Below are 22,785 nucleotides of genomic sequence, written 5' to 3'. Positions count from 1 at the left end.
TCAATAGAGGTACCAAATGTTCGATGCCTGCAATACTGAAGAATCAGCTCATCCTTATCATTAGCTTTTTTTTTGTAAATACATGGTAAGCAAATGGAAATGATTAGGATAATGATAATGGAATCAATTACGGTGTGAAGGTTAAGGAATAATTCTTCAAGGACAAGAAAGCATTGAAAAAACCATCTTAAGACAGAAATCTTAGATTTTCGAATCCTAAGAAGACACTCAAAAATATTGGAATGGATACCATGACATTCTTCTAAGAAAGAGATTTCTAGAATGGGTTCGCACACGCAATTCCAAGACCCGTAGCAAATATGGTTGTTTTACTAAACATTGCGCAGTCAGTCGTACTCTCACAAGTCAACGAAGAACATTCGCTGGGAAGTACCGAATGTTTGACAAAAAGACCACCTGAATGTTCAACAGAAAGTACACCTAACGTTCGACATAAAGCATATTGAACCACTGGGTAATGACCAAACATTCGAACCATTGTGTAATAGTACACTGAACGTTCGGCCCTTAGTACCGAACGTTCAGTGAACTGCTCAACTGTCACAGTACTGCCTATAGCTTTTTTAGTCCTATAAATACCCCTACCCACTCGACCCTCATTCTGCCTTTGTTGCCCTGTGGAACCTCTGTTTGAGTGTGTGTGAGAGTTTTTGAAGGAAAATATGAGATTTTTTGAAGGTTTTGCTTCAAGGAGGTAATCTTCTAAGCCTAGCTTGTTTCTTACTTAGTTTTTATGTTGTTTAAGTGTTTTTCATAGTTAGCTTAGTTGGTAGTTTTGAGCTTCTAGTTATGTTATTTGCCTTAATATTGGTTTAAGCTTGAATTAACGTTTTGATGATATTAGATGTAGTTTCTTTGGATTGAGATGTTATTTTGGGTTAAGATTTTGTTAGGGATCATCATAAGGCCTTAGGGATTGCTTAGAGGTGGTTTAGTGGCTTTTTGGTTCAAAATGGGTTTTTTTCCCAGCACCGAACATTTGATGTCGTGGTTGAACGTTCGCACATCTTTGATTGAACGTACGATGGTCAGGCAAAAAGTCTATTTTGGACATATTTAGGTCTAAGGCTTGCTTTAACTTGAGTTTAGAACTAATGATAGGTCTCTTATCGGATTTCGAGGCTGTGGAACCTCAAGAAGATTTTATGGAGGAGCCTTACAATACAAGTGAGTACAAACTCACATGAATACTTGTTGTTACTTTTCCCACATTACACAATTATTTTATATATATCAAACATGCATATTTACAACTATCATGAAGACTCAGACTAATTCTGTAGAAAAATAGAGTAGGGGAAAAAATATTCTTATCTACTTGTTTCTTAATTGATATTTCCATACGATTACATAGGTTAAATAGAAGAAATCTAGGAACTAATATGGAAACTAATAATTATATTACAATAAGATAAAATCAGAATAAAAACATAATCAAATCCAATCGTGGAGAGAATATTTTCATCTTCAACACTCCCCTCAAGTTGAGTCATAGATGTCTCAGATGCTCAGCTTGCATAAAGTTGAATAAAAAACACTACGAGACCCTCGATTTGTCAAAAATCTCTACAAGTTGTTTTCTTCTAAATAAAAGGTCCCCCAACATCTTGAGCCTCATGCATGGAGAGTTGGATTCTCACTATGGGACGTTTGTAGTGACTCAAATAATTAACTAGGCTAAGATAGCTTGGTTAGAGGATTAATTGGACTTTTGGGTCACTAGGAGTAGCTAGAGGGTCATTTTAAGAATTTTGGACTTTCTGACCGAACGTTCTGCAGTGGGGACCACCCAAACGTTCACCTACAATAGTACACAAACGCTCGTGTGGGGACTAGCCCGAATGTTTGTTGACTTCGGTTGACCACTGGATAATGCCCGAGTGTACGACTACAACCCTAAAACCATTGGGTAAATAGTTTACGAACGTTCGGCCCAATAGTACCAAAAGCTCGCTGCACTGCAGGCCTGCTCTTGTAGAGTCCACAGCTTTTCCTACGCTATAAATATCCTCCCACGCCCTTCACCAACCCATTCTACCCTCTTAGCCCTCGAGAAACCTGCTTGAGTGTTGATGTGAGATTTTGAGGGATTTCCTTGGTTATCTTGAGAAGGAGGAGGAATCTCTTGGAGATTCTTTGATAAGTGTCGAATGTTAAATATTCAAGCCCCTTAACTCGCATATGTTACCTTAGCGTTGTTAACTTTTGATTGTGTATTGCTTTCATGTTTCAAGTTCTTAAGGAAAATACAAGAAATTCCATTGAATTCGAGTGTAAAACATGATTTTTTTAGATGCTGATGCTGAAGAAATAGGTTATATCACAAATCAGCCCATGTGCGTAAGTGGGCTCGAGCGCACCATAAGTTGGTCCGAGCGCACCACAAGAGGGCTCGAGCGCACTTGTGCTAAAACATCTGGAAGATGCTGAAATTGATAAGGAAAGTTTTTTTAAGTCTCCTAATTTGACTGGGAGACTGAATTGGTTTTTTTGGGATTCCTATGACTTTTAGGGTTTGTTTTACTCCTTATAAATAGGCCTCTAAGCCTTGAAAAGAGGTGTGCATGGCTTTAGAGAAATAATTCACATAAAGATCTTCTTGGAGGCTTGAAGAGTTGAAGAGAAGATGAACATGGCAGGAGACCATCCCAACACCAACATGAGCAACTAAATTCTTAATTGGGTGTTGATATAGCCCTTTCCAAGTAACCATGGTTTAATTGTATTTTAATTTTAGATTTTCTATATGCATGATGGTTATATAACTGTGGAAATTAATCTTAATGTTTATATTGAAATTCTTCTCTTGGCTTAGAAATCTTTTTATATTGATTGAACTCAATCCTTCATATTTTTTGTGATTATATGAATGATTCTTATCCAACGATTTTAATTGACATATGATCAATAGAATTTTATAGGTCATGCCTAGGGAATGTGAATTGTCTACACCCTAGTTTAGTGTAATTTAGGTAGATAATTCGTATTAACCTAAGATGAGTTGTGCTTATCCATTGATTGTTTGTAACTAATTAAGATATTTGATAGTCCATACCTAGGGAAGAAAAATCGTACCGCATCTAGAGGTTAAGCATACGGTCCGTGCCAACCAAAGATGGATTATACTTATTTCTTAATTATGGTATTTTCTTGATTACTCGAGTGAGACGAGGCATATATCATGCATAATATGAATTTTCCTTATTAATATATGATTGACCATTGTTATGAGGTTAATGGTGAAATCAGCCCCTATTCTCTCTCACATCACAATCTACTTTTACTTTATTTTATGCAGTTACTTTATAAATCCAAAAACAAACAATCATATTTTGAATTGAGTTATATTTGATCTTGATTTCAGGGATTGATCTTCATATTTTCTATGGTTATATGAATGATTGTTATACAACGGTTTTAATTGACATATGATAAATAGGATTTTGTAGGCCATCCCTAGGGAAGGCGAATTTGTTTATACCCTAGTTCAATATAATTTGGGTAAACAATTCGTATTAACCTAAGATGAGTTGTGCTTATCCATTGATTGCGTGTAACTAATTAAGATATTTGATAGTCCATACCTAGGGAAGACAGACTGTACCGCATCTAGAAGTTAGACAGACGGTCTGTGCCAGCCGAATATGGATTATACTTATTTCTTAATTATGGTAATTTCTTCATTACTCGAGTGAGACAAGGCCTATATCATGCATAATATGAATTTTCCTTATTAATTTATGATTGACCATTCGTATGCGGTTAGTGGTGAAATCAACCCCCTATTCTCTCTCTCATCACAATCTACTTTTACTTTATTTTATGCATTTACTTTATAAATCCAAAAACAAACAATCATCTTTTGAATTGAGTTATATTCGATCTTGACAAGCTTGATAACAACATCTACGCAATCTTTGAGATTCAACACCCTCAATATAACCATATCTTATAATGATTCGTCCTATTGCGAGTGGTATTTTATTATTGCTATATTTTTGCACACAAAAAGACCACATCATTCTTGCTGTGCAGAGGTAACCATCTCTCTCTAGTGTTTTTCTTAGGTTGTTATGCTAGCCATGTATTTTACAGTAGCTTAGTTACTAGAAATTTTGAAGTATCAGTCTTAATCTTGTTTTAGCATTTCCTTATCATTTAATGTATTCCTTGTTACATGGTGACGTTGTTTTGGATTAGGATGTATTAGAGATCTTTTTGTAGTTTTGGAACTAGTTTAGGACTACTTAGGAGATCATTGGACCAAGTGGAATTTTACCTAAAATTCTCTGGCTGAACGCTCGGCCTCGAGCCCGAATGTTCACCCAAAAGCGTTTCCAGGGGTGAACACCATTTTGCCCAATCATTCAATAGCTTCTATTTTCAAAGTTTTAGGGTCATTTTAGCTTGGACTTAGGACTAATATTAGGCTTTTCACAAATTTGAAGAACTTGGAACCACTGGAGGGATTGTTAGAGGATTTATACAACCCGGGTGAGTACAAATTCACATGATACTAATCATTACAACTCTCATGCATTTTTACAACTCTCATGAAATACATTTTGTTATGTTTTGAACTCTACATTTTGTAAAAATGTGCTACTTAACAAGATAATGAACATAATGAGATTGTAAGAGCATGCATGTAAGATCGTAAGACACCGGTACAGGCTGGATAACGGCTATGGACTTGCTATACATATTAACTCTATGATCAAATGTGTGTATGAATGTGATATATGGGCCTCAGATCCAATGGTTATTTCATGACCGACGCAACTTTAATTGGTGAGTCACTATAGGACATACACCATTAGTTGCGTGGGCCACCCGAGGTCGGACTCGGTCGGGCTGCTAGTGTTATACATGGTAGCGTACAATGGTCGAGGCACTAGCATTGTATTATAGGTCTCTGTGGACAGCGTCAACCCTTCTTAAAATGGGTAATATATTGGGTAGACCATACAGTTGAACTATCATTAATTCACATGATTATAGTGTTATGAAATTTATTGTACTCTCAAGCGCACGATCGTTTTGTAATATAGTGTTGCAAATGCGAGATCGAACCCAAAGGGAATTGTGTTTATGAAAAACAATTATATTTAAACCAATTAAACCTTAACCTAGTTCCAAAGGTGAGTGATTTTTGAACAGAAAATCAAAAGCATAAACTGAATAAAGTGAAAATTATCAAATAACGATGCACTAAGGTTTTGAAATATGCACTCACAAAATCATAGCAACATATTCTCATGGTCAATAATATATCTGAAATCATATGTATGTTCCATTTTGCTTCAAAGAATTAATTAAAACAGTCCAATGTATTCATTCATGCACAAATCACAAAAGATATCCAATTGAAATTAAATCATCAAATGTATCCGTAAAACAAATCACAAAGGATACCCAATTTAAACCAAATCATCCAAAATATCCGTAGAACGAATCATAATGGATATCCAATTTTTTTGACAAAGAAAACCCAAGCAATTAATTAAATGAAATTCTTCAACTAATTGAATTGAAAGAGATCAATTCGAAAATCAAACTCATATAGTCGAAAAATATTACATCACATGAAAATATTGTTGCTATTCATCTGTGAGGCTTCATCCTCAACCTTAGTTGAGGGTTTAGCCTTTCACGGAAGTGAAAGAAAATATAGACATAATTGAATCCATGGAGGTTTGAGAAGCTTACAAAATAAAAACTCCAAAATTGAGAGCACCAAAAGTCAGGAAAACCCTAAACTTTCTTTTCTCTTCTCTGAAATTTCGTCCTCAGCAGCCTCCTTTTTTTCTCTCTTTCATAACCCTTTTTCTAGGTTTTTTTTTTCCAAAAAAATGCGCTTTGAGTGAATGGGGCTGAATTTTGCCCTGTTTTCCAGTAAGTGCACTTGATCGCTAGCCGAGTGCGCTCGAGCGCACTCATGCATGTGGTTTCCCTCCTACGGTGCTGCACTTGAAACAAAGTAAAATAGTCTGAAGATAAAATACTAAGGTTTTTTGAATCAGCCCTCACAACTCATAGCAACAACTTTTATGTTCATCAATATTTTCCAAAGTTCTCAGCGACACATTTTATGTATGTTCTATTTTGGCAAAATAAATGAATCAAATCATCCAAAGTATCCGTTCTTTGTACAAATCACAAACGATACCCGATTTAATTTAAATCATCCAACGTATCCGTGCTTTGCACAAATCACAAGGGATATCCAACTTAAATCAAATAATCCGATGTATCCGTTGAACAAATGACCATGGATATCCAATATTTAGCAAATAAAACAAGCAATTAATTAAAGGTGATCAACAATTAATTAAATATAAATAGAACAATGAGAAATATAATTCATATCATTGGAAAAGTATCAATTTACATGAAAATTATCTGTTGCTAATCATTTGTGAGGCTTTATCCTCAACCTTAGTTGAGGGTTTAGCCTCTCATGGAATTGAAAGACAATATAAACAGATATGAATCCATGGAGTACTAGAAGCTTACAAAATAAAACCCTCAAAATTGAGAGCACCAAAAGCAAGGAAAAGACCTAGACTTTCGCCTCTCTTCTCAGAAAAATCGTGCCTAGCAGCCCCCCTTTCTTCTCTTTATGTGTTTTTTTTTTTTTTTAATATCTTATTTTCTACGGTTTAGGGCCAAAAATGGCGCAGGTCAGCTGTCTGATACGTGGCTTGTCCAGATAAGCCTTTGCTGTGTCCGGACACCCTTTCTTCTCCCGAGTGCGGTCGAGTGCATGCTTATTGCGATCAAGAGTACGCCTGTCTAGACAGGCATTTCCCATGTCCGAATAGGTACTGCTTGCTCCCTTAATGCACTTTCTTCCAACTTTGCATTTATCATCATTAAATCCCAAGTTTTTCTTCAGCAATCTACAAAACATTAAAGACACCAAACATTAGATCATAATAAAGCTAAAGGATTAACAAATGCAAATTAAGGGGCTCAAATATGCAATATTTGGCAATCATCAAATACCCACAAACTTACATATTGCTACTCCCTTAGCAATACAAAACTAAAAACAAAATGAAAGCATGAAACATTAATCCTCTGTCGTGGCAGATACGATCGCATTTAGCACATGCAACAAGCCTTTTAAACCCCTAGGCATCCCTAGTGGACGAGTGAAGTCTTGTGAGGGTTTAACAGCAATGATACCCACAAACATTTTTCAGCACCATGTTATTGACAAGAATGACTTTCCACACAAACAATTGGTTCTTACTCATGAGCATGCTTAACAAGATAAACACCATAAACACATCATCAGGACATCCAAAATCAATTCACTCACAAGTGCGCAATTGAGACAATACATGATCCATTAAGTGCAAAGTGAGATTAACATACAATCATGAGGCTTCAATTTACTCAAAGTTTTGTGTATCTCAAAATTCATATGACTTCTATTAGATGAAGACAACCAAGGCTTAAGTCAAGATATGCAATTTTTTTTTCTTATTTATTATTATTATTATTATTATTTTTGGTGTAGGGTGTGCAATGCTCGACTCCCTTAAGCTTTTTACTTGACTTATGTGTCAAGTTTTGGGCCAGTGACTCCCAAACCAGATGATTTTAGGGCACTAGATGTAAAAACATCCCTAAAGACTTAATGACTCAAGTCAAAAGGCTACAAAGCCAAACTAGTTATATAATCAACCACACTGAATTTCACACCTTTTTACATGAACACCAAATGCTTAATGAGGCAAGAGGTTCAGTTACTCGGTGAAAAACTAAACATTTTTTTTATTATTATTTAAGCCAAGGTCACATTCATCAACGAGTCATCCTACAAATCTCAAGCTACAAACGAATAATTTAGGTGCAATTATCCACCTAAATTAATAGACGAATAATTTAGGTGCAATTATCTACCTAAATTAATAGACGAATAATTGTACATTTTACTCACAAGTGCACAAAATCAAAACGATAGTATAGTAAGCAAGTACAAGATCATTCCCACGAGGATTGTGTAAATTATGCTTAAAAGTAGTTCCCTAATTTAATTCACTAAATTAAACAAGATCAAAGATTGAATTGAAATAATAAGAATGAAATAAAATCAAAGATTGAAATAAAATGAAAGGGTAGGGTTTTGATATCTGTCATTAACCATACTCAAATATGATCAACAATATGTCAATGTTTCAATTATATTAAGATACTTAATGTTTGCAAACCTAAGGGCATGGTATCTACTCCTTAAGCTATTGATTTCCCTAAGCAACGAATTATGTATAGTATCTACCCTAATTATTTTCTCCCTTAAAGGATTTAGCATTACACTAAGTTGTTCATCAAGAAAGCATAAATTTATGGAAATCGACAGCCACATGAAGCCTAGGGCATGGTATCTACTCCCGGTTCTCCATGTTGGTTAATCCAATAACCTGTGATGGGGTTCTTTTGTCATTAAGCCCAAGACTTTGTCATCCAAATTGACTTAAATAATAAGTCCATACCACATTCATATGATGATCAAGCACATTCATGTGATGAATGAAACAACATAGGAAATAATCAAGTTAAATATCCAAAATATAATTGTGGCAAAGGCCCAAATATTGAAATCCTAAAGAGACGTGATTAGGGCTTCAATCGAGCCCTAACTAAAGTATTAGCTACACATACTTCGGATGAGAATCATCCTCATAAAAAGAAATAAAAAGGAAAAGAAGAAAAACCCCTTCTAGCCTCCAAATCTTCTCTCAAAGCTTGAGTCTGCTTCTCTCTTTTAATTGGATGGATTGAAGGTCTATTTATAGGGTTTGGAACAACCCTAGACGTTCTACTATAGCTTAATAACTCAAAATTGAGTTAGAATTCGATTCTAGACTTTGAAACCGTGCAAAACCGAGTCCTCTACTGCCCAGCGCACGAGTGCGCTTGATCGCATTCCTGCGATCGATCCTACTGGTTTGGGCGCACCCTGGCTGCTTGTGCGCTCAAGCCCATTCTTGCATGCGATCGATCCTAGCTTCTAGTTTTTCCCGAAAATGTCTTTTAAGTGTGGAACTTGCTGGAAACACTTGCTTTTCTTCAAAATCCTAAAAACTACAAGAAAACACAAAACATCAAACAATAACAAAACTACGGGTTCGATCCCCGGCAACGGCACCAAAAAATTGTGCAATTATCCACCTAAATTAATAGATGAATAATTGTACATTTTACTTGCAAGTGTTCAAGATCAAAACGATAGTATAGTAGGCAAGTACGAGATCATTCCCACAAGGATTGTGTAAATTATGCTTAAAAGTAATTCCCTAATTTAATTAACATAATTAAACAAGATCGAAGATTGAATTAAAATAATAAGAATGAAATAAAATCAAATATTGAAATAGAATGAAAGGGTATGGTTTTGATATCCACCGCTAACCATACTCAAATAAGATAAACAATATGCCAATGTTCCAATTATATCAAGATACCCAATGTTTGCCAACCTAAGGGAAGGGCATGGTATCTACTCCTTAAGCTATTGATTTTCCTAAGCAATGAATTAGGCTTGGCATCTATTCTAATTCTTTTCTCCCAAAGGATTTAGCATTACACTAAGTTATTTTTCAATAAAGCATAAATCTATAGAAATCGACAACCATATGAAGCCTAGGGCATGGTATTTACTCCCGGTCCTCCATGTTGATTAATCTAAGAACCTGTGATGGGGTTCTTTTGTCACTTTATTAAGCCCAGGACTCGGTCGTCCAAATTGAATTAAATAACAAGTCCATACCACATGTATATGATGATCAAGTACATTCATGTGAGGAATGAAACAACATAGGAAATAATCAAGTTAAATATCCAAAATATAATTGTGGCAAAGGCACCAATATTGTAATACTAAAGAGATATGATTAGGGCTTCAATCGAGCTCTAAATCAAGTATTAGCTACACATAATTCGGATGAGAATCATCCTTATAAAAAGAAATAAAAAGAAAAAGAAGAAAAACTAATAAACCCTTTTAGCCTTCAAATCTTCTCCCAAAGCTTGAGCCTGTTTTTCTTTCTTCTCTCTTTTAATTGGATGGATTGAGGGACCATTTATAGGGTTTGGAACAACCCTATACGTTCTAGTGCAGCTTAGGTACTCAAAAATCGAGTTAGAATTGGATTCTAGACTTTGAAACTGTGCAAAACCATGTCAAACCGTGTTCTTTGCTGCCCAGCGCACTCGATCGCAAGATGGTGCGCTCGATCGCATTCCTATGATCGATCCTACTAGTTTGGGTGCTCGAGTGCATGGCTGTACTCAAGCCTAGCTGCTTGTGCACTCAAGCCTATTCTTGCATGCGATCGATCCCAGCTTCCAACTTTTCCCAAAAATGTCTTTTAAGTTTGGAACATGCTCTAGGCTTCATGTGTTTATCGATTTCCATAGATTTATGCTTTCTTGAAGAACAACTTAGTAGATACCATACTAAATCCTTTCATAAAGAAAAAAATTAGAGTAGATACCATGCCTAATTCGTTGCTTAGGGAGATCAATAGCTTAAAGAGTAGATACCACGTCCTTAGGTTGGCAAACATTGGGTATCCTGATATAGTTGAAACATTGGCATATTGTTTATCTTATTTGAGTATCATTAGTGGTGGATATCAAAACCCTACCCTTTCATTCTTATTATTTAAATTCAATCTTTTATTTCGTTTCATTCAGTTAATTAATTAGGAATTCTTTTTAAGCATAATTTATCTCAATCCTCGTGGGAATGATCTCGTACTTGCTTTCTGTACTATCGTTTTGATCTTATGCACTTGCGAGTAAAACATACATTCATTTGCCTATTATTTAGGTAGATATTTTCGCAACAAGTTTTTGGCACTGTTGTCGAGGATTGCGTTGAATTATGTTTAGAAATTTTTTCTTTAGTTTAGTTATTTTTGTTTAAATTTCATGTAATCTATTTCAAGTTTCTATTTTGCAGTTCTGTTATGTTCTACGGCGGTGTGCTCGAGTGCCCATTCCAGGGGGATCGAGCGCATAATCCATGGCGCTCAAGCGCACATTCGGCCAGCAATTGCATTCTAGCACTCCACGGCTACATCTTCCAACCGTTTGTAAGTTTTTATTTTTTATTTGTTTTTGTATTTATTTTTCTTTTGTTATTTTATTTTCTTTCTGTTATTTTAGTTATGTGGGGAGACATTCCAACACTCCATGGACCATGTTCATATTACTATAATCCTTATCACCATGTTAGATAGAGATTGTCCTACAATGAGACAATTTTCTAATTATTTGTATTAGCATATGAACACACCATTCTTTAGACCGAAGAATGACCTCTATTCTGATTCCTATAACCCGGCATGGAGCCACCAATCTAATCTCTCGTGGCAGCTCAAGCTCCTGAAAATCATGCTCCACAATTTCATGAACTGCACCATCAATCATACCTGCAATTCAATGATCAATCATATTACCCTCAATATTAATTAGCTCCAAAACAGCAATATCAGGCCGAGCCACATCCTCCAAAGAGTTTTGACTTTTAAGAGAACGCGTTAGCTATTCTCAGCAGATTGGAGGCCAATAATCAAATGCTGCACTCTCAATCCATTGCCAAGATAAAAGCTAACGAAGAGGAGCCATCTCCCATTTATTGGCCTCCACAACAACAATACCAATAGGAGCCATCTTTTATGTTGGATCCTGAATTTATAGATAAGATGTTGAATCTTATGAGCGAGACTAATCAGATAGTGAACTCTCTATAGGAGATGGTGAACTCTCACTCTCAATCCAGTGCCAAGATAGACGCTCAATTCAAACAAATAGCCGATATCCTCAATAGAGAAGAAGAAGAGCTTCAAAGTCAGTCGTGGCCAATCCTAATGGACACTACATGAAGGACGAGAGTACTTCCTATTATGAGCAAGCTATCACCACATTGAGGAGTGAAGAAGTGGTCGAAAATCACGTGGAAGAGAGGAAGGAGGAGCAAATTGAGTCCCCACAGGATATACTTCGGGAAAAAGGCAAGGAAGTGAGCACTGACGCTTCTTCAGCAGCAACTACTATTTCCGAGATGCCATATGAGCCCCGAACTCTTATTCTAGAAAATCTGAATTCTTCATTTTTAGGGACAGATGACACTTTCCCGGTCATTATTGCTTATGACTTACCAAGAGGCCGGGAGAGTAGTCTGTTAGGGCTATTAGACGAGCAAAAAGAGACCATCGAGGTAGTAAAAACTCCCTGAGTATTCTCCTCATTTTATTCCAGTTGATTGGTGCTTCAAATTTAAGCTTAAGGGTTAGAGAGCACTGAGCGCATCAAGGATGAGGATTCCGTTGGCTTGGCGAATCCCACATATTTTGACTAAATGAGTCAGCTTCATAGGTTCTAGCGCAGGCCCTATGCACTTGAGTCCTCCATCAGGCCAGGGTACATGATCTCCTTCCAGGTTTTATCTTCTCCATTGTTGTTCCATTTTCATTCTTTGATTATATTTTTATAACAATGTGTTTCACTTTATTGGTATTTGGTTGGAGTATCACTTATTTGTTTTAGGGACAAGTATTTTTGCAAGTTTAGGGGTATGCTACGAGCCATACCTATTCCAACTAGTTTTCTCATCTCCCTGGTATGATCTTTCCATTTTTTCAATACATTGAGGACAATGTGTAATTCAAGTTTGGGGGTGTGGGAGACACACACACACTTTGTCCAAAATTGTTGAAAATGCATGTTCATGTTATTCTTGAGAATTTGGTTGATCTAAAAGCTGCGATTTGAATTTCATTGGTAAGCTTAGAATGTTGAACACATGATTTAATGGCCAGAATTCTAAGTCTTGTTACTTACTTTTGGCATTTGAGAATTCACTTATTTTGATTTGAATTGCCATGAACACATTAACACATAATTAGTGAGGTATGACATGTGAACCTGATTATGTATGTTTTCAATGTCTTGGGTGAAGCTAGGTGACTTGTTGGATGGATACCTTGGCAGTAAAAAAAAAAAAAAAAAAAAATTGATCATTTTGAGCTTTTCACTGAGTAACTAGACCTCTTGCCTCATTAAGCAATGAGTGTTCACGTCAAAAAAGTGAGAATTTTGAATTATTTAATGTCATTGATAGTTTGGTTTCGTACCCTTTTTTACTCGAGTTAGTAAGCTCATAGGGGTGTTCTTACACCTAATACCCTAAAACCATCATCTTTGGGAATCATTGGCCTAACACTTATTATAAGGGTCAATTAGAAAGCTTAAGGGAACCAAGCATTGCACAGCCTAACCAAATAGAATAAAGAAAGAATGCTCTTACTGTTATGCCTTGGTTATTCATTCCGATGGGAATCCTAGTGAACTTTGAGGTATTGAGTCGTTGAACATTGGAAATAATTTGAAGCTTCATAATTATGTGTTGGTTCACTTTACACTAAATTGAACTTGTGATGCCTCAGCTTGTCATTTGTAAGTGGTTAGACTTTGGAATTCCAATTCATTTTGAAGATGAAGTTTATCCATTTAAACTTGCTAATGAATGAAAATCATTGTTTTAAGTGATACTTCAATCTTATGGATGGCTTGATTTTGCATAATGTTTGTGGGTAGCAATTATGTTAAACCCTCACCGTCCTACTAGGGATGCCTAGGGGTTTAAAAAGCTTGTTGCATATGCTAAATGCAATCATGTTTCCCACAATAGAGGAGGTAGAGTAGTTGTTGTTTTATGTTCTTTTAATTTTCAGTTTTGTATTGCTAAGAGACTAACAATATGTAAGTTTGAGGGTGTGATAAGTGCTGAATATTACACATTCTAGCCCCTTAATTCACATATGTTGATCTCTTCGTTTCGTTATAATTTGATGTTTTGTGTTGTTTTTGTGTTTTCTTGCAGTTTTTAGGATTTTGAAGAAAAGCAAGCGTTTCTAGCAAGTTCTAAGCTTAAAATACATTTTTGGGAAAAGCTGGAGGCTTGGGATCGAGCGCATGTCATTTTGCGCTCAAGCGCACTAGAGAGCCCAGAACGCGACAAGACTCCTTTTTCACTTCAAATTGGGTTTTCAATCTCCTATTTGGACTAGGAAACTGACCTATGGTTTTTCTAGGGGTTCTAGGGCTTCTAAGGTTCTCCTAATCCCAATAAATAGACCTCCAAACATTGAAAAAATATCTACAAGCTTTGGGGAAAAGAGAGAGAAGCTGATACAAGCTTTGGAAGAGGAATTGGAGGCTCAATCAAGAAGTGTTTTCGGTTTCTTCTTTTCCTTTTTATCTTTTTATGAGGATGATTCTCATCCGAATTATGTGTAGCTAATACTTTAGTTAGGGCTTGATTGAAGCCCTAATCATCTTTAGGATTTCAATATTGCCACCTTTGCTACAATTATATTTTGGATACTTAACTTAATTATTTCCTATGTTATTGAATTCCTCAGATGAATGTGCTTGATCATTATATGCATGAGGTTTGAATTTGTTATTTAAGTCAATTTGGATGACCGAGTCTTGGGTTTAATAGAGTGACGAAAGAATCCCATCACAGGTTCTTGGATTAATTAACATGGAGAACCGGAAGTAGATACCATGCTCTAGGCTTCATGTGTTTGTCGATTTTCATAGATTTATACTTTCTTGAATAATAACTTAGTAGATATCATGCTAAATCCTTTGAGAAATAAAAGAATTAGAGTAGATATCATGCATAATTCATTGCTTAGGAAGATGCTTAATTAGTAGATACCATGTCTTTAGGTTGGCAAACATTAGCTATCCTGATATGGTTGGAACATTGACATATTGTTTATCTTATTCGAGTATGATTAACGGTGGATATCAAAACCCTATCATTTCATTCTTATTATTTAAATTCAATCTTTTATTTCGTTTCATTCAATTAATTAATTATGAATTATTTTTAAGCATAATTTATCACAATCCTCGTGAGAATGATCTCGTACTTGCTTTCTATACTATCGTTTTGATCTTGTGCACTTGTGAGTAAAACGTACATTTATTTAACTATTATTTAGGTAAATATTTGCACAACACTTACTGAAGTTGGATTCCATGAGAGGGGAGGGTGTCTCTGACAACTCTACTCTTCTGCTATGATTTCCATTGGTAAAGTAAAGAATTTTGGACCTAAACCCTTTAAGTACTTTGGGTTTTAGCCTACGCATAAAGACTTTTTGAGAATTAATTAGTACTGTTGAAGGATCTCCTATGTTCTGTTGATATGCTAATCTGGTATATGTTAAGAGAGTTCTCAAAGCCAAAAATCATGAAGTTTTTGGAGGTATTAGGGAGAGGGTTTTAACGGATATAGCTCAAAAAGAAGTTGTATCTTCTCGGGGGCAAGCTAGTTGTGTTATTAGAGCAAAAGAGTATCTTGCTGAGTACGAAATCTACCATCCTAGCTTTAGTTCCAAGGAAGGAAAAACCCACTTCTATGGGGGATTTCCGCCCTATTTCTTGCTGCAATGTGTTATACAAAGGTATAACAAAGATCCTGGCCAACCATATGATTCATTGTTTGGAGGGTCTAATTATTAGCTTTAATCAGTTGGCTTTCATTCCTCTTCGAAACATTTGCTGAGAATATTCTTTTGGTACAATAGCTTGTGAAAAATTATCACAAAAGGAGGGAGTACCCAGATGCATTATTTTAGTTCATCTCAAAAATCCTTTAAATTATTTACTTTATTTGATCATAATAAACCTTTAAATTATTTTATTGGGTGTTAGAAATTACTATACTCTTTAATACAATTCATACAAAACATAGTGTGTGTCAGTGTATAAAAGAATTGTACTTCTTTTCCTTCTCATTTAGTTTGCCTTCAATTATAAATTAAAGGTGAAGCGCGCTGGCATGAAATGATAAAAGAAAGAAAAAGAAGAAGAAATATAGCTCCGAGAGAGAGAGAGAGATCAATATTCTTCCTACAAAATAGTGAATATTGGAGCTTCCCGTACGTACATGAAGCTACTAGCTTTTTATCATCATATATATATGGCATAAAGAAAAAAGAAATGAAAAAAAAAAGGGGGTACAAAAGCTTGATTATCTGAAATTAGAGAGAATGCATATATAGCATCATGAGGAGACAGCCTTAGATTACTGCAGACTGACTGCTCATGATGATATTATATCATTCCATGCTCTACAATTATATTAATTTGTTAAAACCCACTAGTGCTGCCGTAAGCCGGAGCCCAATAGTCAGCCCCATTAATGTCATTTCCCACATGCTGAGTGCAAGACACAGGAACCAAGCACAACCCTCTACTCCCTAGCTCTTTTGGCTTCTCTTGGGTATCCTGATATCACCAAATTATAAGAATCTTTTCGATTTTGATACCCTTCAAATTAACAAGAATCTACTTCTTTTCTTGTTTATATTATTATATACTAAGAATAATAATAATAATAATAATAATAATAGCAATGATGGAGATGACACTAATTAATAATTAAGATAAAGAATAAATTTATAATGATGAGCAAGTCAATTGAAGAAGAAATTAATTATTTCCTTTCATTAAAAAGAGATGAAAGAAAGAATACCTGGTTAGGAGCTCCCTTCCTTTTGAGGCAGCTCTCATTCAACAGCTACATAGGGAAAAACAAAATTAAGAAACTCAGAATTTTCTATCTTTTCTCAAAACCTTTCATGATCGAGTACTCCAAAGTAATTAGGCACTCATAAACTATACTTCTCTATTTAACCTTTATGGATCAAAAGGTTTTATAAAGCTAAGAACCTTGTTCTTTTTATGCTTTTCTTAGGGAATATTTTACTTCATAAGATGCTTTCCAATGGCAAACCCTCCTTTACTTGCTTTTAAGATCGTGGTGGATCCAATAAAGCATACCTCTTTCTTTCTCCTTGAACCTAAAACAATCTCTCTCATCTTCTTTAATTTAACTACAATTTGTCACACATGCTCTCTAAAACATGTGCCTACTTTGTGTGTATGAGAGAGAGAGAGAGAGAGAGAGAGAGAATTTCTTGTAGTTATGCATTGGGAAGTGGTAAATGGTAAACATGGGGTACTTACAGACTGCTGGTTCCTTAAGTTTTTTGATTCGTTACCCAAGTAAGGGGAGCTGAGGGCCTGCATTCAAGGAATGCATACAAATTTTATAACTCCCATCACTAAAGAATGTGTAGAAAAAGCATGAATTATTGAAACTTTAACTGCATGCTAGCTCTCACTGATTCTAAGTTGCTTGGAGAGCACAAAATGTAGAAGGAACATCACCTCAATTTGACCCAGAAGGAATCTGATATACCCAATGGCTTCTAGCAAGACAGAAGCTGTGTCAGTCTGCAAAAGGGAAACACCAGCACACCCCAACTCATCTTTATCGTCTTTCTTTAATGTCAAAACAGAAGCACAAATGAGGAAAAGAGGTAAAAGAACTGAGAGTATCTCCAACAGATGCTTTAAAACTTCCATATTAATATGAGGTAAAAATCACATCTAGCAGCTTGTCTTTTTCTTATTTATAACACTTATTTTTAGGCAAGCATTATAGCTTATTATTTATTTATTTTTAATCATTTCTCTCCGGATGGTTTAAGAAAATAATAAAAAAATAATACTTTGAAATAATATTCAAAGAAAATAGATAATAAAGTAAAAAATCTGTTTGAAATTTGTTTTGAAAAAGTAGTAATAGTAAAGTAATAAATAATATGCAAGGAGATGCTCTAACAAGTATTAATAAGAGTCCGGTTTAAGTATTGATTAAGTAATTAAATTTACCCATTCCTATCGACTTAAACTTTTGAAAAAAAAAAAAAGTGATAATTTAACAAAAAAGCAAAATAAAGAAAATCACTTGTTGTCCCTAAGGGGTAACTCAATCGGCTATAGACCACACCTCATGAAACAGAAGTTACTAATTCGAATCCCCCTCCCCTTCCTTTGTGTGGACATTTAAAAAAATAAAATAAAAAATTAAGAAAACCACTTGTTTGCGCGCTAGCTTTGCGTTGAGTGTGGGTGGAGAAGTAGTTTACCTTTCCAAATGGGGAAACGAGCTGGTGAAGGGCTGTTATTCTATCACCAAGCTTCTCCTTTCTGACCTGCCTCACAATAAACATAAGGAAAACCAGAAATAATATCACTTGGTTTTCTTTTCCCTCATTCTGTTGATGGATGGCCACTACTTACTAGCAGAAGAATAACACATGCTTCAAGAAACAGACAATCAAGAAAGACACAGAGATTCTATGTCACCTTTAGAGGCGGTTGGCTTGAAGAGGACACAAGCTTAGCCTTCTTATATACCCCACCACTGGCTGTGCCACTACTCTAGTGAAACAGAAAATACATGTTTAGAAAACAAATAATTCTAACACACAAAATAAATAAATAAATAAATTTTACCTCAGATGACTGATCTGGATGTTGATTCCTGGCATCCACCTTGTTATAAGAGAAGTCGAATATATTATTATTGTTATTATTATTATTATTATTTGTGAAACTGGTAACACACGACCTAGGGGAAGAAACTGGCATCATTTGGGAGCAAGCAGATCTAGGTGGCTGAAAATCTTCATCTCCGTGACCAAAAAAATTGCTGTTTTGGGAAACTTCTTGCTTTATTACATCAACAATAGGAACCCTTGGAGATGGATTTAAGATTTGGTCCTCCCAATTCTCTAACTTTTTTGGTTGAAAATGATTCATAACAAACTTATCTTCGTCGCCTGCCGACAATCCTCCTCTGAAAACAATCAACAAAATGAAACCCATATATGAGAAACGAAAGTTGGTATATGTATATATATATAGTTTAGCAAAAACTTGAAAACATAATGAAAATCCTATGAAACAATGCATTGAAGCCAGTTTGTTTGTGAGGTGCTTTTGATGGCATCTTGTGTTTCAGCAGGTTGTCTGCTATAATCCTTATTTGGTTGGTATAAAAGAATTCATTCATAAAAAAATAAAAAAATAAAAAGAGAGAGGGTAATTAGTTACAGTAGTAGTTGGCTCCATGACTGTGGAGGGTCTTGGTCATCTGCCAAGGGATTCAAAGGAAGCGAAGCTGATCCAAGCGCATATTGAGGAAAGAGAGATGGTGGATGCATGCTCCACCAGTTAGGGTTTCGAGCCATCATTTGGTGCACTGATGAGCTCTGTAAAACACACTTCAATTCATGCCACAAAGGAAAAAAGGAATTCCTTCTTTTTCTCTTTTACTTTCTCTCTTCACTTTGTATGTATGTGCACCCAAACAAGCCTTTGCAAAAGCATTGAGACTTCTGTTCGCTTTCTTGATGAGGTTGAACAAACAGAAGTCTATGATATTCTCAAAAGAATTTTATAGATCGGAGGGGTTCAGAAACTTTGCATATATGTTTCTTCTCTTTCCTTTCTTGTTTCATTTATTTAGTATTCCTGCTTTTGCTTTTCTACAAAGTGGGACAGAAAGCTGGTGGGAAGTGTTTTCAGCCATAAAACTAATGCTATGTAGTAGCTTACTTCCTTAATTTGGGGTTGTTTTGGGGTTATGCTTGGGATAGGGTTAGCATATAATAGTATTAAAATCAATAAACATATGCTTTCTTTATTGAATCCTGGTGCAATGATTCTCTTAAAGAAACAAAAATACAAAATCCAAGTGGCTGTGAATGAAGTAGTGACCATGTTTGGAAAATTCCAAAATAAATGCTCGCAACTGCAGTATGTATAAAGTAAATTGTGCATATAGTTTAGAAGTAAAATTTGATCTCACAATTTTACATGGTGCTCATTTAACATATTTTTCTTAATTATTTATATTATCATTTATGTCAAGTGCCAATTAAGTTTCTAAGAAAACAATTTCTAGTCGTTTAAACATTATTCTTGGGAGATAATACAGTGCTGTAGCTCCCTCACTATGATTACTTTTTTACTTACACCACTAAGTACTTCAAACTACTACTCCATTAGAAACTGACATCAACATAATTTGAAAAGTAGTCACATGCACCATACATCACTCATTTGGTGTTTTTCTCCCTAAAATACCTTTAAAATTAATAAATAAAAACAAAAATAAAAAGTGGTGGCCGAACTGCACCGCTATAGATGCGCTAGGGTTGTAGATCACTCCTTGTTCATTTTGGGGTGGTCGAACCAGCCCTACAATCTATATTGATGGTTCAGCTAGCCCCTCATTTCTTTTTTAATTTTTAAGGTTGTCAAACCATTCCAACAGATGTGGGAGTGGTTCGACAACCCCCTCCCCTCTAAATTTTCATTTTGGATGATCAAACCACCCCAACAAAGTTACAAGCACTCTTATTTTTAATTTGGGGGGAGAAAATAACTGCAACCGTCACCGCATGTACGACCCTAGTAGAGGTTATCTGCAACCCCCCCCCCCCCCATTTTAATTCTAGGGGTGGACAAAAAACCCTTCCCCCCTAGGGTAATCGAACCACCACTAGGTCCCCTAGACAAAACCCGCCTAGTTTGACACCACCACTTGTGGGCCCCAGCTCTTCTAGTTCAAGTGTTCAACCACCTTTTTATTTTTTATTTTTTAAGTTTTTTATTGTTTGTAATTTAAAGGGTATTTTGAAAAGAAAAATATCAAATATCTTATGTAATGCACATGATCAATTTTCCATCCATTTTGATGTCTAAAGCTAAGAATGATAGTTTGAGGGAGTCGAGTGTCATCACTTTTTGAAGTTTTATGGCATACGTAAGTGTAAAACTTTTAATAGTTTGAAAGGACTAGAGTGTATTTTTTCCTCATTTTAACATTTCATTGTCTCTCCTGTTGTCTTACGTTTTCCTCAATAGTAGTGAAACCCAATACATGAAATTGTTTGTTTCTAAATGAAAACTACATCGTGAGGATTGTGATCGAACTCAAGACAATGTATAATATATTGTATAGAATTAGATAAACTTTTACAATCCTTTCATTAACATGGAATGAATATATATGAACAATTATGGCTATAAATAAACCAGTCCGTTCAACAACCTACTCGATTAAACCTGGTTCGAACACGAACTTGATACTGTACAAATCCGTTTATTATTATAGAAACCCATTCAATCAATAAGTAACATATACCCAACTTACCCAACTTACCCAACTTGCTCGACAAAACTCGATAGAGGCTCGTAGCTTCACTCATTTAAAGCTCCACCCGGTTGCTCGCCCAACTCATTAGCTCATTCATATATATTTTGTTTATATGTACAAATTTATATTAATATATTACTAAAAATGAGTTATATAAATTTAAGTATGTATATTTGTAATTAAGCAATATATGTTATATAGGTTACTTAATATTTTTGTGTGTGTGTGCGCGCATTTGAAATTTGAAATTAAGTAATATATGTTATATATATATATATATATATATATATAATAGAAAAAATGAGTTATGTATATTTGTAATTATATAATATATTTTATATAGGTTACTTAATATCTGTGGTTAATATTTGTGTTAAGTTAACATAACTATTTTCATAAACTAACATATTATTTAGTTAACTAAAATAAACTAAGTAAATACTTTTCTAATCAAATAAGGGAAACGGGTCATACGGGATCATACAACAACAAAAGGGTGGCCAACCTAACAACAAAGCCCAAATAGAAAATGCAGTACAGATACAGTAACAATAACAGACAGTAAGCAATGGTTTCATTCATGATTTCAAAATAATCATAAACAAGTCGGGCATTTCCAAAGGCTACACAAGGTGGTAAGAAGTGGCAAAAGAACTCAGTAAAGAGTCCCAAGAGGTGAAGGCAACAACCACAGTAAAGAGGTCGTTGCAGGAAAGGTACTGCAGTAAACCAGTTGGGAGCTGTTGAAGAACGAACACCGGCCAAAAATGTTTTCTCCACAAGATCAAACTAGGTCAGATCAGGAAAACAGTAACCCACATAAAACAGAAAATACAGCAAAATACGACAAGTATAGAAAAACTACAAGCAAAAAACAACCACTCAGAACAGCAACACTGGCGGAGGAGGGGCAGTTGGAGGTCCCTGGGGGCGCGTGAGATGCACTCGCCGACAAGTGAGATGCACATGCCGACAAGTGCACACCACACACTGGCGCATGGGTGATGGGATAGTTAGCGGCTGGCTGGGACGAAGAACTGGGGAGGCGGAGGAGGAGATAGACTGACGCGTATGGTGACGGGATCAACGGGGGAGAGTAGATAGGGTTTTGAAGAAACCCGATCTATATACCAGCCGTGTGGTTGATGGCAGAGGTAGGGCAGCAGGTGCTGGATGACAGAGGCAGGCGGTGCAATAGAACTGGAGTGGTCGTGGATGATAGAAGGCAATGGAGGGGGATGGCGGTATTGAGGAGGACGAAAGGACGAAAGAACACAGGAAAAACAGCAAAAAACCATGGAGAGAAAGGCTGGGGGGAGGGGAGGAAAGGAAAGGAAAAACCTTTCCCTCCTCCCCGAAGAAACCGCACAAGGCGGTGGAAATAGTCTCACTGAAGAAGTAACTTAGTAAATATAGTTAACTATAGGTTACTCAATATTTTTACGTATATGATTAACATACTAAATAGTTAGTTGATAAACTAAATATATACCAAGTAGTATTGTATTTACATTATGTAGTATATATACATTTTTACATAAAGTATAGTTACATTATGTATTATATTTTTGAGGAAAATGCAGTTTACCCCCCTGAAGGTCCAGGAGTTTTTCAATTTTAACCCCAAAGTTCAAAAATTGACAATC

At 35.6% G+C, this 22,785-nt stretch overlaps 1 protein-coding gene across 5 annotated transcripts; it reads right to left on the bottom strand.

Moving 5' to 3' along the window:
• Positions 1-15,824: 15,824 nt before the first annotated feature.
• Positions 15,825-19,410, bottom strand: LOC132187581 (transcription factor bHLH68-like). 5 transcript variants are annotated; one of them, XM_059601931.1, is made up of 8 exons: positions 19,030-19,410; positions 18,430-18,772; positions 18,280-18,354; positions 18,060-18,125; positions 17,296-17,409; positions 17,092-17,148; positions 16,598-16,642; positions 15,825-16,350 (listed from the first exon to the last, which is right to left on the bottom strand). In XM_059601931.1, exons 1-8 carry the CDS (start codon positions 19,167-19,169, stop codon positions 16,213-16,215), a joined length of 978 nt encoding a protein of 325 aa, XP_059457914.1. In that variant the 5' UTR covers positions 19,170-19,410; the 3' UTR covers positions 15,825-16,212. The 5 variants fall into 5 exon arrangements, 4 of the variants coding, with proteins under 4 accessions (XP_059457914.1, XP_059457915.1, XP_059457916.1 ...); XM_059601932.1 differs by having other exon boundaries at positions 17,296-17,361; XR_009440837.1 differs by having other exon boundaries at positions 16,303-16,350; positions 17,250-17,409.
• Positions 19,411-22,785: the final 3,375 nt, after the last annotated feature.

Source organism: Corylus avellana, chromosome ca7, assembly GCF_901000735.1.
Source record: "Corylus avellana chromosome ca7, CavTom2PMs-1.0".
NCBI classification, from domain to species: Eukaryota; Viridiplantae; Streptophyta; class Magnoliopsida; order Fagales; family Betulaceae; genus Corylus; species Corylus avellana.
Note: the sequence above shows the minus strand (reverse complement) of the source record. Positions and strands in the feature narration are given on the sequence as shown.